The sequence below is a fragment of the Thamnophis sirtalis genome, unplaced genomic scaffold, assembly GCF_051295495.1.
Source record: "Thamnophis sirtalis isolate CommonGarterSnake01/CBP01778 unplaced genomic scaffold, rThaSir2_p1.2 scaffold_3, whole genome shotgun sequence".
In the NCBI taxonomy this organism is placed as follows: domain Eukaryota; kingdom Metazoa; phylum Chordata; class Lepidosauria; order Squamata; family Natricidae; genus Thamnophis; species Thamnophis sirtalis.
In genome coordinates, this window is record NW_028261383.1 from 142,398,069 (window position 1) to 142,411,854 (window position 13,786).

The following is a 13,786-nucleotide window of genomic DNA, read 5'->3' on the forward strand; positions in this document are numbered from 1 at the left end:
TATTATTCCTCACAAAGTCCACACTTTATTTTTAAAAAAGTGATTATTTGGGTTCATAAAAGGGTTAAAACTTAATATATATAATATGTGCAACTGTAAACAGATGTATGGGACAAGGCGTCAAATGCGGTTATACAGGCAGAGAACTTTAAAAAATTTTTAGCTTCAAGACCAGGTTATAGTTTATATAAAAATTAAAAATCGTATAGTCTTTTTCTTCATCAGCTAAAATCTACAGAATTATCTTAAACTCTAACCGTCATCCCAAAAAATCTTGACAATCTATTATATTCAGTCATTTTATCATCTTTAAAATCTCTCTCAAGCTTTTAAACCTTTGTATCAATTCTTTAAAATTTATTTATTTTTACATCTTTACAGCCTTCCAAATTAATGGAAAGACACACAAAAAACAAAATCCAAAGAGACAAAAATGTATACTGGCTTTAACTCAAACCTTTATTTTAAAACAACGTCCAGTGGTTTTGTAAATGATAAAAATTCCCCCCTTCTCTACACAAATGTCATCTTATATACAGTTTTAATTACTTTAATAATCTATCATTACCTCCTACTGTTTTGTAACCGTCATAGCTTAGATCGGTTTTGCAGAAGCAGCTTTTGCACTCAAGAACATGGTTCTCATCTTGCCACACTTTTTTTATTTATTTAAAAAAGACACTTTTGCATGCTAACCCTGATTTTAATACCCCCCTCTTGTCCTTCTTCTGACTTCGACTATGCACACGTTCCCCTCTGCACTGTCTGATCGATCATCTGTGAACTGTGGTCGGTTAGATGCCACTCTTATGGGCATATTGGAGGATGTGTGTGTGTTTAGAAACCGGAGAAGGAAAGTGGTGCAGTTGTGCGTTAAATGATCTGAGCGGTAAGAAAGCCTTCTCCATCAAGACCCTCTGACGTTTGCTCCTCTCGTGTGTCAACTTCAGTTCAAGGGTTACAGCAGTCTTCCAGAGTTTCATTCAGCAGCAGGGAGAACGCGTATCATATTTTAAATGGTGAAAACACATTTCTGACGGTCTCACCTGTATAATGCCCATAGTTTGCCTTCGGTTCATAAGAAATTTCCCTATTTGGGGGGGGGGGGGAGAGATGCTGCTGGGCAGATGGCTCTTTAGATACTGGTTATAAACTGATTTTTTTTCTTATTTTTTTTAAAAAAGGAAAATATATATGTATATACAGAGGAAGCATAGAAACAAGCTCTTTACACGCTTCCCACCCAAAATTCTGCAAATAAACAAGTTTCTCTCTCTCTCTTTCTCTCTCTCTCCCGTAGTTCCCGTGCCCCCCCCCCCCCCAATGGAGTGGGAGGGCGGGGAAGGTTCTGCAGAGATCCACCCAGCAGTCCAGAAAAACCCTGCAGGCAGGGTGTTCCTCCCCATGCTATTTCAAATATATACACAATATATTTATATATTTATATATATATTTATATATTTATTTATTTATATAAATAGATAAATAATCCCAAACTCTGCAATGTGCCCACATCTCTCAATCTCCTCCGTTTATATATATATACAGACATAATTATACATCCACACTCGCACGCATCCACACTGTGAGCCTTCAGAGCAGCAAGTTGATCAGGGGAGAGGAGAGAGGGAACCGGACTGCCTCTTTTACTGGAGGGGGACATGAGTCTTACTGGGAACCAGCTCTCTCCCATCTGACACTGTCAAGAGTTCACCAGTGCTAACCCTTTCCTTCTTCATCCCATGAACATTTCCCTTTTCTGGCCCATGGGCACAAAGATATCTCGCCTCTGGTTCTATCGACCAAGCAGCTCTGCTGGGTATGGCCTCAGGTGACCTGATGTTCTCTCTCCTCCTGGCATAATCAAGCCACCTCTTGCTTTGCAGTGCACCTGGCTCTTCTGCTGACGGATGGGGATTCCCAGCGCTCTGCGGTTCAGCCTCCCAAGAGGTCAAGGAGACTGAGGGCTACCTGGGGTTGAAGGGAGACCGGGGAGAGAAGAGGAAAAAAGGCAAAGGACAAGTCCAGAAGAAGACATTTCTCACCTCACCTCCGAGTAATTTCCCATGGATGACAGGGCAACTGTGGCTCTCCTGGGGCTCAAGGGGCTCACATTAGAGAGAAGCAGGGGGGAGAGAGAAAGACACCAAAATCTAACGCTTCAAATGAGGTAGGTTCAAGTGCAGATGCTCCTCGCACATGGAAGATTTCGGGGACGGGGTGGGGTAGGGCCAGAGACGGGGACGTTCTGTTTCCAATTCCTGCAAGGCAGTGCCTGCTTTCTCTCGGAAACAGACCGATTCCAAAAAGCACACATATGTACACCCGCACTCACACACAGTTTTAAATCCAACACCCAAAAGTAAAGAAAATCCAGAGGGAGGCGCTCTGGAAGGTGGATTGTCAAGCTAAAACAAGTCTCTTTGAAGTCTCTTGTTACCTTGGTAGATTAGCAAGCAATAGAGATTAGGGTTGTTGTTTTTTTTAATTCTTCTTGTGTCCAACACGCACACACACAGAGGGGGTGGGTTGGAGGAAACCCTACAAATTCTTCCCTGGGGCTTCCGTAGCCATGCTGCAGCCCTCTTTCCCCAGCTCTGCTAGACAGAATGCCCCAGGGCTCTCCCCACCCCACCGCAGTATATTTCTGATAGTCCATTATATACAGGTGCACAGGGGTAGAAGAATCCCCATTTTGCCCGCAAAAGAAAAATACTAAAAAGAAAACCCTGAGTTCCAGTTTATCCGTTTTCCCACCCCGGGTGGAGTTGCTAGCGATGGCTGCCTTTCATCGGGGGGGAACGTCGGTTTGCCTTTGTCAAGAAGCAGGAGGCAACCGAACCCAACTGCCAAAAGAACCAACTTGATGTAAACCACCACCGATATTGGCTTGCAGGGGCAGGTAGTTCTGACATCGCCCCCTTTTAAATCTGGGTCCCGGCTACCCCACAAGCATGTTGGGATGGCAAGTTCCAATCATGCTTTCCCTGGGTGGCTCTTGACCACACTGGCTGGTTGGGAGAGTTGGCAGAAAAGGCCTCTCTCGCCCAGCCGAGGGCACCATGTGTGCCAGGCTATCAGGTTGGCCTCTGCCTCGTCAAAGAGCCCCTTGGGGCTAATTCATCCACTTCCTGCAGTTCCAGGCTCCACAATGGCACGGGATTTTGTGCTGATCGTCTTCAAAGTCAAACTGGTAATCATATGTCAGCTGCAGGAGAAAGAAACGAGAACAGAGTAACTCAGGCTTAATTCAGTTTTTTTTTTTTCTGGCACACTTATAATGCAAGGTAGCCCTCGACTTAGGACCATAATTGAGCCCCCAATTTCTGTTGCTAAGCAAAACATTTGCTAAGTGAATTATGCTCCATTTGATGAGCTTTCTTGCCACAGCTGTTAAGTCGATCGCTACAGTTGTTCAGTGAGTAACATGGCTGTTAAGTGAATCTAGCTTCCCCCACTGACTTTGCTTGTCAGAAGGTCATAAAAGGGGATCCCATGATCCCGGAACTCTGCAGCCATCATAACAAATATGAATCTGTTGCCAAATGTCTGAATTTTGATCATATGTCCATGGGGAGGCTGCTATGGTGAGAAGTGTGAAAAATGGTCATGGGTCATTTTTCCTCCAGTGCCGTTGTAACGTTGAATGGTCACTAAATGAACCGTTGTTAAGTCAGCCATTTTTTAAGTGTTCCAAATTTACAACAGCACTGAAAAAAGTGACTTGAGGCTGTTTTTCACACTTACGATTGTCGTAGCATCCGTGTGGTTCGCGTGTTCAAAATTCAGACACGCTCGGCAACCAGCCTGTGCTTATGACAGATGCACTGGATCATGGGATCCCCGTGTATAAACCTTCCCAGCCGGCTTCCATCAAACAAAGTCAATGGGGGAATGGCTTTGCAGCACGACTGCTGGCCACGGCACAGGGCTTCAAATGGCCCCTCCCTTGTGGTGATGGCCCTGGGGCTGAGGTGTGGGATCAATGGTGGCCAGTTGAGGCTGCTGAAGGCCCAAGACTTCTCCTTCAGCCCCAAGACCCCACCTCGAAGTACTGCTATTTAGGGTGGTGAAAAAGTCAGGTGTGGAGAGGGGAGGAGATACTGCATTTTTCTGAGTATAAGACGCACCAGAGTATAAGACGCACCAAGGTTTTGAAGAGGCAAATAAAAAAATAACAGGTCCGGTTTTTGACAAAAAAATATATATGCATGCATAGCCTTTAGGAGGCTTATAGAGTATTCCTGGGGGCTGGGGCGGGGGGGGGGGAGTGAGCAAAAAACACTCCGTTTTTCACTCATTTCTGCCCTCCCCAGCCCCCAGGAGCTCTCTGAAAGCCTCCTACAGGCTCTGCAGGGCCATTTTGGTGAAGGGGCGGGATTTCGGAGGCAAAAATTGATGTTTTCAGTATATAAGACACACCCAGATTTTCAGCCTCTTTTTTAAGGGAAAAAGTTGCGTCTTACACTCAAAAAAATATGGTAGGTGGTTGGGCGGTAGTCGAAACACCCCTCAGCCATAAGGGCTTGCAGGCTGCCAGCACCCAAATCTTGATCACATGACCACAGGGTTGCTGCAACAGCTGTAACTTCGGGAATTGGGTTAAGCTTGTTTTGTTCAGTGTGACGGTAACTTTGAATGGTTGCTGAATGAATGGTCATAACTCGAGGAATACCTAGATGTTGAAAAAAGTCCAAACATTTCAACGGGTGTTCCCCCCCCCCCACACACACTATAAACATCTGTCAGACAGGCAAGGAAAGGAATGAATGCAAGCACATAAAATGAGGTATTCATAGCTCCATTGTCTGGAATAAGCAAGCCAAATAAAGCCTTTGTGGAGCATTAAAACCAAAATGAAATAAGGTGTAACTTTTTTTAAAAAAATGTGTAACTCTCTTACTCATTTAGGATACCTATGGGACTTACCATTTTAAAGCAATGTATTCATTATGGGAGAAAGACAGAAAACTTTCTCTAAAGGATAATATTAAGGGAATATAATGTTGAAACCTTGTTGAAACTTAACAGTTCAGTTTTGTCAACATATAAGTGAGAGATCACTGGAAGTGTGTATGTTCTAGATTGAGTTGAAGAAGAATTAATGAAAAATAGAATGCTCTAAGTAAATAAGCTCAGTGTACTAGAATATGAAATCTCCCGTTATCATCAAACAGGCATTTTCTTTGTAACATTTTAAGGCAAATTATGCACCATATAGACAGTCCTCAACTTACAATGGCAATTGAGACAGGCATTTCCATCACTAAGTCATGTAGTTGTAAAGTATAACTGTATCGCTTAGTGATGACAATTCCTGCGATCCTGGTTGCCATTGTTAACTGAATTCCACAAAAGTTTGATGAGGCAACTTCCAGAGGCAGTGGGGAAGCCAGCTGGAAGTCCATGGGCCAATAAGTGGTTGCTGCCGGTTGAGGGAGAGTACAAAGGGGGTGTGTGAGTGCAGGGAAGGGTGAGGGAGAGTATACAAGAGGCACCACATCGGTCAGGGAGGCTGTGGTAGACACAGGGAAGAGTTGGGGAGGGTCAGGGAATGTGTGCAAAGGTGTGCCTGAGAGGAGTTGCACAGGTGGGGAAGGTGCAAGTAGGTATGCCTGAGAGGTGCAGCCTGGGTTGGTTTGTCAGGAAGGGTGTGCAAAGGTGTGAGAGGTGTCACGTGGGTTGGGGAGGATGCAAAGGGATGGCCAAAAGGTGTGAGGGGGTGCATGAGGGGGTGCATGAGAAGTGCGGCGCAGGTCAGGGAAGGGTTCACAGCAGCATGTGAGAGTTGCAGCGCAAATCAGGGAGAGTGCCTGGGGTGTGTGTTAATAGCTGGTGCGGCATGAGTGCAGAAGGGCTATGCAGCAGATGGAATGAGCAGATGGGGGAGGCTTACCCCAGGAACATGTGACCTTCCCTGCCAGCATCTCCATTGACTTCTAGAGAAGTCAGCAGGAAAGGTTGCAAATGGTAATCATGTATTTGGGAGACGCTTGGCAACCAGTTGTACTTGTGAATTGATGACCAAACATCCAAATTGCCTTCCCATGACACGTGGGTGTTGGGATAGCTGGAACTCCGAGGACCAGTTGTAAACAGCATTTCTTCAATGCTGCCATAATTTTGAACGATTGCTGACTGAATCGGTTGCTGTCATAGGGCAGCACGTTCCTGCACATTCATTGTTGTGCTGTCTGTGTGTACAATAATCCAATATTCACCTCCTCTCCTTTGGGTATTCGGCGACTTGAGATGATGATGATCTTGTCTTCCTTGTCAAAAGTCACAACCTCAGCCACACAATTCGGTGCACAGGAATGATTAATGTACCTTGGAGGGGAAGAAGAAGAAAAATCATGCAAGGGGGCCCTGGGTTCTTCACCGAGGAGACCCATTCCATGAAAGATCAAAAGAGCTCAGCATGGAATTTTTCAGAACATTCTTGAAACTCTGGAATGGTGCTTGTTTAGGCTCGTTGTTCCAGGATTCTGGCATTCTGAGCTGCGGTAGCACAGTGGTTAGAATGCGGAATTACAGGCTGCTTCTGCAGACTGCCGGCTGCCAGCAGTTCAAGTGTTACCAGGCTCAGGGTTGACTTAGCCTTCCATCCTTCCAAGGTCGGTAAAATGAAGACCCAGATTATTGGGGGCAATATGTTGACTTTGTAAACTGCTTAGAGAAGGCTGTAAAGCACTATGAAGCGGTATATAAGTCTAAATGCTAAGTGCTGTTACTATTGAAATTTTAACATTAACAGGACTGTGGGTTTATGAAACCAAGAGCTTATGCAAAAATATGTAGTTATTAAGAACCCTTTGCTCTGTGAAGGAACTACCTGGGGAAGGATTTAATAATGATTGCTTAGATTACCTTTATTTTATTATTCTTACTGTTACTATCACCTTGCTTACCTAATGCTTTCTATCTTGGCTTTTATGTTTTAATTGATTTGCACGCTATTTTATTTGTATAAAATACAATAAAATTAATTAATTTTAATTATCAATAAGGCCAATGAATAAATGAAAATATCAACAATTGCATTTTTAAAAAAGTTTTAAGGAAAGAATAGCTTTTTATTTGAGAGGAACAAAATATGACAATTGGTATTCAGTTGTGAAGCCATGAATTAACTGGCCAATAAGCTATGCAACTCTTAGCTACAGGAGTTCTGAAGTACTTAATGACAGATTTTTTCTTACTGAAATAAATGTTGTAACTAGTAATGAATAAACAGCATTGACCAATAATGAAAAACACAACCAGCATATTGAAATCAATTAACTTTACCTAAGTTGCTTTCCCTATATTTCAAATGAAAACTTGAGAAGTCAAGAAACTATTCTGGTTTAAAATCAATGAAGTCTTTGAATTGGGTCGACAAAGCTAATAACTTTTAATTTTGCAAACAAATACTTATGAATTCAAATTCACTCACCTGGCAGGGCCACCTGTTAAGGTGGCATCGATCACATGCTCATTATTGATACGGAACATGTAGATGCCTCGGTTCTGGAAAAACATGAAGAGAGAAATTATACAGCCTGTTTCATGTTTCCTTCATGCTTCACAGATTTACCATCAATTTCAGCTGAATTTAGATTAACTGCTTTGATAGCACAAATGCTAGGGGACAAGCATGGAATCACTCTCTTTCGAAAAACTCTTAGCCTGACTTCATCCAGCACCAAAATATTTAGATTGAAATCTATTCATCCTTTGGCTGAAGAAACATCAATGTATGTTTAATGTGTACATGAAACTTGTGGTTGTAATCCACAATATCATGTAACCACATCACTTAGCGGTGGCACTCCCCATTGCCATAATTAAGCAAGGATTGTAGGTCATTGAATCAGTTCCAGGTGTCTTGCAAGACCCAGGTAGGTTCAGTACATGGTGGGTTGGGAGTGGCTGTTTGATAACTGTGGTAAGAAAGGTTGCAAAATGGGGCAAAATTAACTTAACAAGTGTTTCACTTAGCAACAAAAATTGAGGTTGTAAATCAAGGACTACCCGTATGTGACTGCATGGGTACTGTGACAACTGGAACTTCAAGGACTGGTTCCAAGTGTCCTTGTTCAGCACCGTCGTAACTTCAAATGGTTGCTGAAAGAATCACTAGTGTTTCCCTGAAAATAAGACTGGGTCTTATATTAATTTTTGCTTCAAAAAATGAATTAGGGCTTATTTTTTGTTTAGGTTTTGTTTTGGGGGAATGCATCCGTCTGGTTGACGATCTTAACTGGGGCTTATTGGGGGGGTAGGGCTTATATTACGGACATCCTGAAAAATCATGCTAGGGGTTATTTTCCAGTTGGGTTTTATTTTGGAAGTAAGCAAGGACTATCTGTGTTTACTTTTACCATATAAATGTGGGAAAAACTAGAACAGATTTAGTAGATAAGCACATGGAAATGTACACAGGCAGAAACAGACTGGTTTCCTCACCTTCAGAAAGCATTGTACTGCGCATTTCCTCACAAGCCAAATATGAGTTCAGTGAAAACAGAATCTGGGTAAGCTAACTCAAAGAGTTAGCACCCACATCAAAACTTTGCTTAGCTTAAAATTGCATATGTTACAACGAAAGCATATAGAAAATCTTCAGAAGAAATGGCATATGAAAAAATGCAGCGTCTTCCTTTATATAAAATTAGTAAAGCTACAGGATGGTAGGTATAGGGCAGTGATGGCTAACCTTTTTTGGCTCCCGTGACAAAAGCAGGGGGGGGGGGGCGCAGGTGGATCGTGTGTGGGCGTGCCACACCCATAATGCTATGCGACGCCACCACCACCAACACATTTGGCGTGTTTTTTTCACCCTCCCCAGACTCCAGAGGCTTTTGCCTGGGAAGGGCAAAAACAGCACCCCTGGCCCCCATGGAGGCCCTCCGGAGGCTTCAGGAGCTTCCCTGAAGCCTCCGGGGAGCGAAAAATGGACCTACAGGGAACCCGGAAGTTTGGGAATAGTGACTTCCGGTTTGTTGTAGGGCCAATTTCCAACCTCCAGAGACTTTAGGAGGCTTTCCTGAAGGCTCCGGAGGGCAAAAAACGGCCCTACGAGCAAACTGGAAGTCTGTTCCTGAATTTCTGGTTGACCGTAGGGCTGGTTTTTCGTGCTCTGGAGGGCAAAAAACGGCCTCAAAAGAAGGCCAAAGTCAGCTTGCCAAAGCGCATTCATGCTAGAGCTGACAGGGCAATGCCTAACAAATGGCTCGGCGTGCCATCTGTGGCACACGTGCCATGGGTTTGCCATCACGGGTATAGGGTTTTGATGGCGTAGACCGATGCCACTCATGTGATAATGACTTATACAACTGTATTATAAACTATTCTTCCCCAATTAAAGGACAGAACAGAATTCAGGGAGAGAATCATTCAAGTTTGCTGGCAATCGAAGATCTATAAATACCAAATATCCAATCAGAATCCAATTCTGATTGAAGACTCTTCATAATCAATAGTTAAGCCAAGTAACTTTCACACTTTAAATGTTAGCCTGGAATACCCTTTATAACAAGGTTTCCCCACCTTGGCAACTTTAAGATGTGTGAGCTTCAACTCCCAGGATTCCCCAGTCATCCGTTCTAGATGGGGAATTCTGGGACTTCAAGTCCACATGTCTTTAATGTTGCCAGGGTTGGGAAATCCTTTTCTACAAAGACCTACTACCCAAGCGAAGGCCACCCATCCTTCCTGTAATTAGAAGTGGATGTTTCTGTTTCCTTAGCACAACTATATTCCAGTACAGAGTCCTTATTCCATGCCTTACCTGCTCCTCGTAGATCTTTTCCCGCCTGTTAGCAACCTCGTTCCGGATGATGGTGCCAATGTATTCAATAACCATTGTGTGCTTCTCAAGATCCTTGGCAGCATAAAGCCCTAGCCCCTGGATGCGGGACCGGGCCAGGTACACATTGTTCTTCCATTCAGTCTTGAGACGGCGGTACTGTGAGGACTTGGAGTGCACAAACTGCTTGCTATAGGGTGTGTTTGTTTCACCTGTGAACGTACTCTGGTAAGCTTTGGACATGCTGGTGCTGTTCAGTGTGTGGGGCCTTCAAAATACATAGGGGGAGAGGGGAGAAAAACAAATTATATGAAGCCCATCCGTAAGTGTAGTGAAGACATAGGATAAATTACAGAGGTTTTGAGAGACAATTGAGACTATGTTGGATATGATATCAGCTTCGTCTGATCCCAATTGCTGAAATCCACTGACAAAGGTTCTTTGCTGTTTCAAAGTGGAAAAAAGACTTTTAAACCGTAAACTGTAAAATAAGTTTAAAAGAATAACTTGTTCCCTAACTTGTCTGACAGTTATCAGCTGCCTTCGGAGTCAGACATCAGTGAGGCAGATGAACAGCTGGAGCCTATTCCCAGTGTGCACATGCACAGAGTTGCCAGACGAAGGGAACAGCTACGGAACAAGGGTTGACTTGGGAGCAAGGCCACAGATGGACGGTAAATGGCTCCTCCCATAGGGAATAAGGGGAGCAAAAGGGGAGGGGTGTTTGCAGGAGACAATTAATTCATTCCTACATTCTTGCCAAGTATTGGGGCGTCTGAAAGATATCGGCCTGGCCACTCTCCAAGCCTGATAAAGGTCGGTAATTGTGAACTATATGGAAAGTATAAAGTCCTGTGGGCCGGGACTTTGCTGGAGAAAAATTCACTGTAAATTAAATAAAAGGTGTTTATCAGGATGAGGACTTGGCTTCGTGCTGCTGGGGAAGCCTAAATCAGAACAGGCATCAGCGACCAGTTCTGTAGAAAGAGTGTTCTCCGCAAACTGGAGAGGGCTTCACATGCTGCCTGCATCCCACAGATAGGGCCTTGCTTGTTTATGCTGAGCGGTTTCTGACATGCTGCGGATTGGTGCCAGTCCACAGACCAGGAGTTCGGGGACCCCTGATGTAAGTTAGAGTCACTCACCATATCTTGGGCCGATGAATTCCACAATTTAATTTTGCACTAGCTGCCCTCTTTCACTCTAAATCTCCTAATTAGTTTCACTATTGGTATTAATATTGGTATTTTCCTCTATGTCATCCAGGATTTTGTACACAGTATGTCATTTCTTCCTAACCCGAACAGTCCTGCTGTTCTAGCTTTTTTTTTAATGAAGGAAATCTTTGCTTCCTTTAAACATTTTGGTTGCTCTCTTTTACAGCTGTATTACATCCCTTTTCAAAGGTGGTGATCAGAACTGAACGTGGTATTTTAGATGTGGTTGTATCCCAGATTTGGAAGAAAAGGTAAGAAATACCAGGTTCATTCTTTGTTTTACAAAGCTTCTCAAGTGGCTCCTCTTGCCTAGGTTCTCCTGGCATTAACATCAGGGCCACAACACAGGAAGCTCCCTTGTTTGAAATCACAAGTGGCTGGTTGTGGTCTTTCCTATCAAATGTGTTTTCTGTCCCAGAATCTTCTGCATACATTTTACTCTCTCAACTTGGTATCTCAATGCAGGTTCTTCACTGAAGATCAGCAATCAAAGGAGCAACATAAATGCTGTTCACTCACCGTTTGTAGTGTGTAAGGATTTTGGGTTCTGATCGAGCACAACCAGTGGGATTGATCATGAGTGGCAGCTCCATGAGTGGATGACGTCCATACCGAAACAGGTAATTCTGACAGCTCTCTACACCAGGCAGCTGGGAAGAGAAAAGGATTGGGGGGAGGGTGGTGTTGTCACTTAAAAGGCGTTAATGCTCAGAATGGTCAGTGATAAAAGAAAAGGCACAGCGGCTAGACACCAAACCCAGGCAGAACATAAAACAACTGACAGAAGCTATCTAAGATTGGGGATTGTGGAGTGAGTGGATTCATAGAATCTCTGAGATTGAATGGATCGCATCGTCAATATTTCTATTGCATGAGCAGTCCTTTCTCATGATGCTGAGTAAGACAAGTCTACCCTTAATTAGAGTGGCTGAGTGGGTAACTATTTGAAATTCACTGTCACCTTAATCTATCCCACAGGGTTGTCAGCATGGAAAAATAATAGAGGAGTGTTATGCAATCCTACCAGGGTTCCTGGAAAAACCATAGTATGAATGGAGAATAAGCCAGATTGTATTTCTGGGGCTGTGGGAATTCCTATGAGCTGTGGATCAACCCAGACACAAGAATGAGAACATCTCTCAGAGAATGTAAAGTCCCTTTTGTGAGAACTAAAATGCCACCAAGATTACATATTGTGTGGACCCCACTAAAAAGGGGGTTTAAAGGGATAAAATATGCCTTAGTTTTAAGGCATCTTCAGTTTGCTACTGTCAAGAAAACATATAGTTTATTCAAAATTAATATTGTCCGCTTTACACTAATCCAAGTATGTTTTGTTAAATAAGACCATGTGTCTTGGTAGACTTGTAATGGGAAGTTAGTCAATTTTGCTACCAAGTTCTCTGTGAATAGAGGCTGGAGGACTTATGAATGAAGTTACTATGGTCCACAAAAACTATCAATCTTGCTAGTTATTTTTTCTTAGGGTTAGAATCTGAGCGGCCTATATCTAGTGATGGGTCACAGAGATAAATTTCAGAAGCTGCTAATCTACCACCTACTCTTACTTCACAGCTTTATTCCTAAAAAATGGCCAGAAAAATCCTAGAGGTGGTAGTTGTAGTCTTGGGGGGGGGGGAGTACTTCAATATCCATGCCAAAATTGTTGTTAGCTTGGCATTTCATGGTCTCTACGACAGTTATGGGAACCTCCCTATTCATCATTCTGCCCACACAGAAGGCAGGATACATCCTCAATCTGATTTAGTTGCTAGATTTGAGCCGGTCATAAAAAGAGTTGAATGATCCCTTTAGGATTAGATCATTTCCCGTCAAGATTTGGGCTGCTGGCACCAACTGTTACTTCCCGACTCAGGGTTCCTATTTCTTGCATTTGGTACATACGGATTCCGCGATGCGCAGAACAGCATGCACTGTCAAGCCAAAGAGCTCTTCTCCTTTTAGATACTCGGGGAAAAGTCGCAGCATGTCAGCTTCCTTGCGCATCATAGCCACCGGTTCGATGATGCGGTTCCAGACAGCTGTTGGAACAGAGGAAAAAGGAAGAAGAATTGAAAACGAGACATGTTCATTCATCTCAGGCAGCTAAGTACACATTTGCTGAGGGGCAGAATCAGAAACCAGACTCCAAATATAACGAAATGCTTGGCTATAGGACAATCCTCTATGGCCATGATGGCAAACCTATGGCACGTATGCCGGAAATGGCACACAGAGCCATGTCTTTGGGCACACCAGCTGTTGCCTGTTGCTCTTATGGGTTCCGGTGCGTCAGCTGGTCTTCGCGCACACAGGAGTGCCAAAAACTGGAAGAGTAGCTCCCTGACACGCATGCACACGCTGGGAAGCTGAGCTTCCATTTTCTGGTCCTCATGCATGCATGCGCATCAGAAACCGGAAGACCAGGTGACTGGCACACATGTGCACACCAGAAACTGATTTTCCCAGTGTGCGCATGCGCACTGGGAAGCTGCTCTTCTGGTTTCCGGGGCTCCCCCATGCACTGCATGTACTCCCGTTTCAGCACTGCCACCACTGCTCTATGGTTTCAGACACATGTTCAGTAATTCACGCATAAAAGTACAAAAACTAGAGATGGCACAAATGTGCATTAGGCAACCTTCATCAATTGCTACGTAGAGTCATGCAGCTAGCTTTCTAAAAACTGACTGACCAGAGGGCAGAATTGGGCAAAAAGGCTCTTGTCTCATAATGTCCATGCCGAAAGGCATCCACTCTATATTTGTTTCACCAA

General features: G+C 43.8%; 1 protein-coding gene across 7 annotated transcripts in view; it reads right to left on the reverse strand.

Annotated features, from left to right (window-relative positions):
• Positions 1 to 13,786, reverse strand: part of KMT2D (lysine methyltransferase 2D) — a 128,054-nt gene continuing 114,268 nt past the window's right edge. For all 7 annotated transcript variants that reach the window (XM_087710282.1, XM_087710286.1, XM_087710283.1 and 4 more), the window contains 6 exons: positions 12,916 to 13,052; positions 11,530 to 11,660; positions 9,776 to 10,061; positions 7,439 to 7,512; positions 6,222 to 6,330; positions 1 to 3,208 (listed from right to left, as the gene is read on the reverse strand). In XM_087710282.1, the coding sequence (XP_087566408.1) occupies positions 3,116 to 3,208; positions 6,222 to 6,330; positions 7,439 to 7,512; positions 9,776 to 10,061; positions 11,530 to 11,660; positions 12,916 to 13,052 (830 nt within the window). In that variant the 3' untranslated portion in view covers positions 1 to 3,115. The remainder of the gene's footprint in view (positions 3,209 to 6,221; positions 6,331 to 7,438; positions 7,513 to 9,775; positions 10,062 to 11,529; positions 11,661 to 12,915; positions 13,053 to 13,786) is intronic.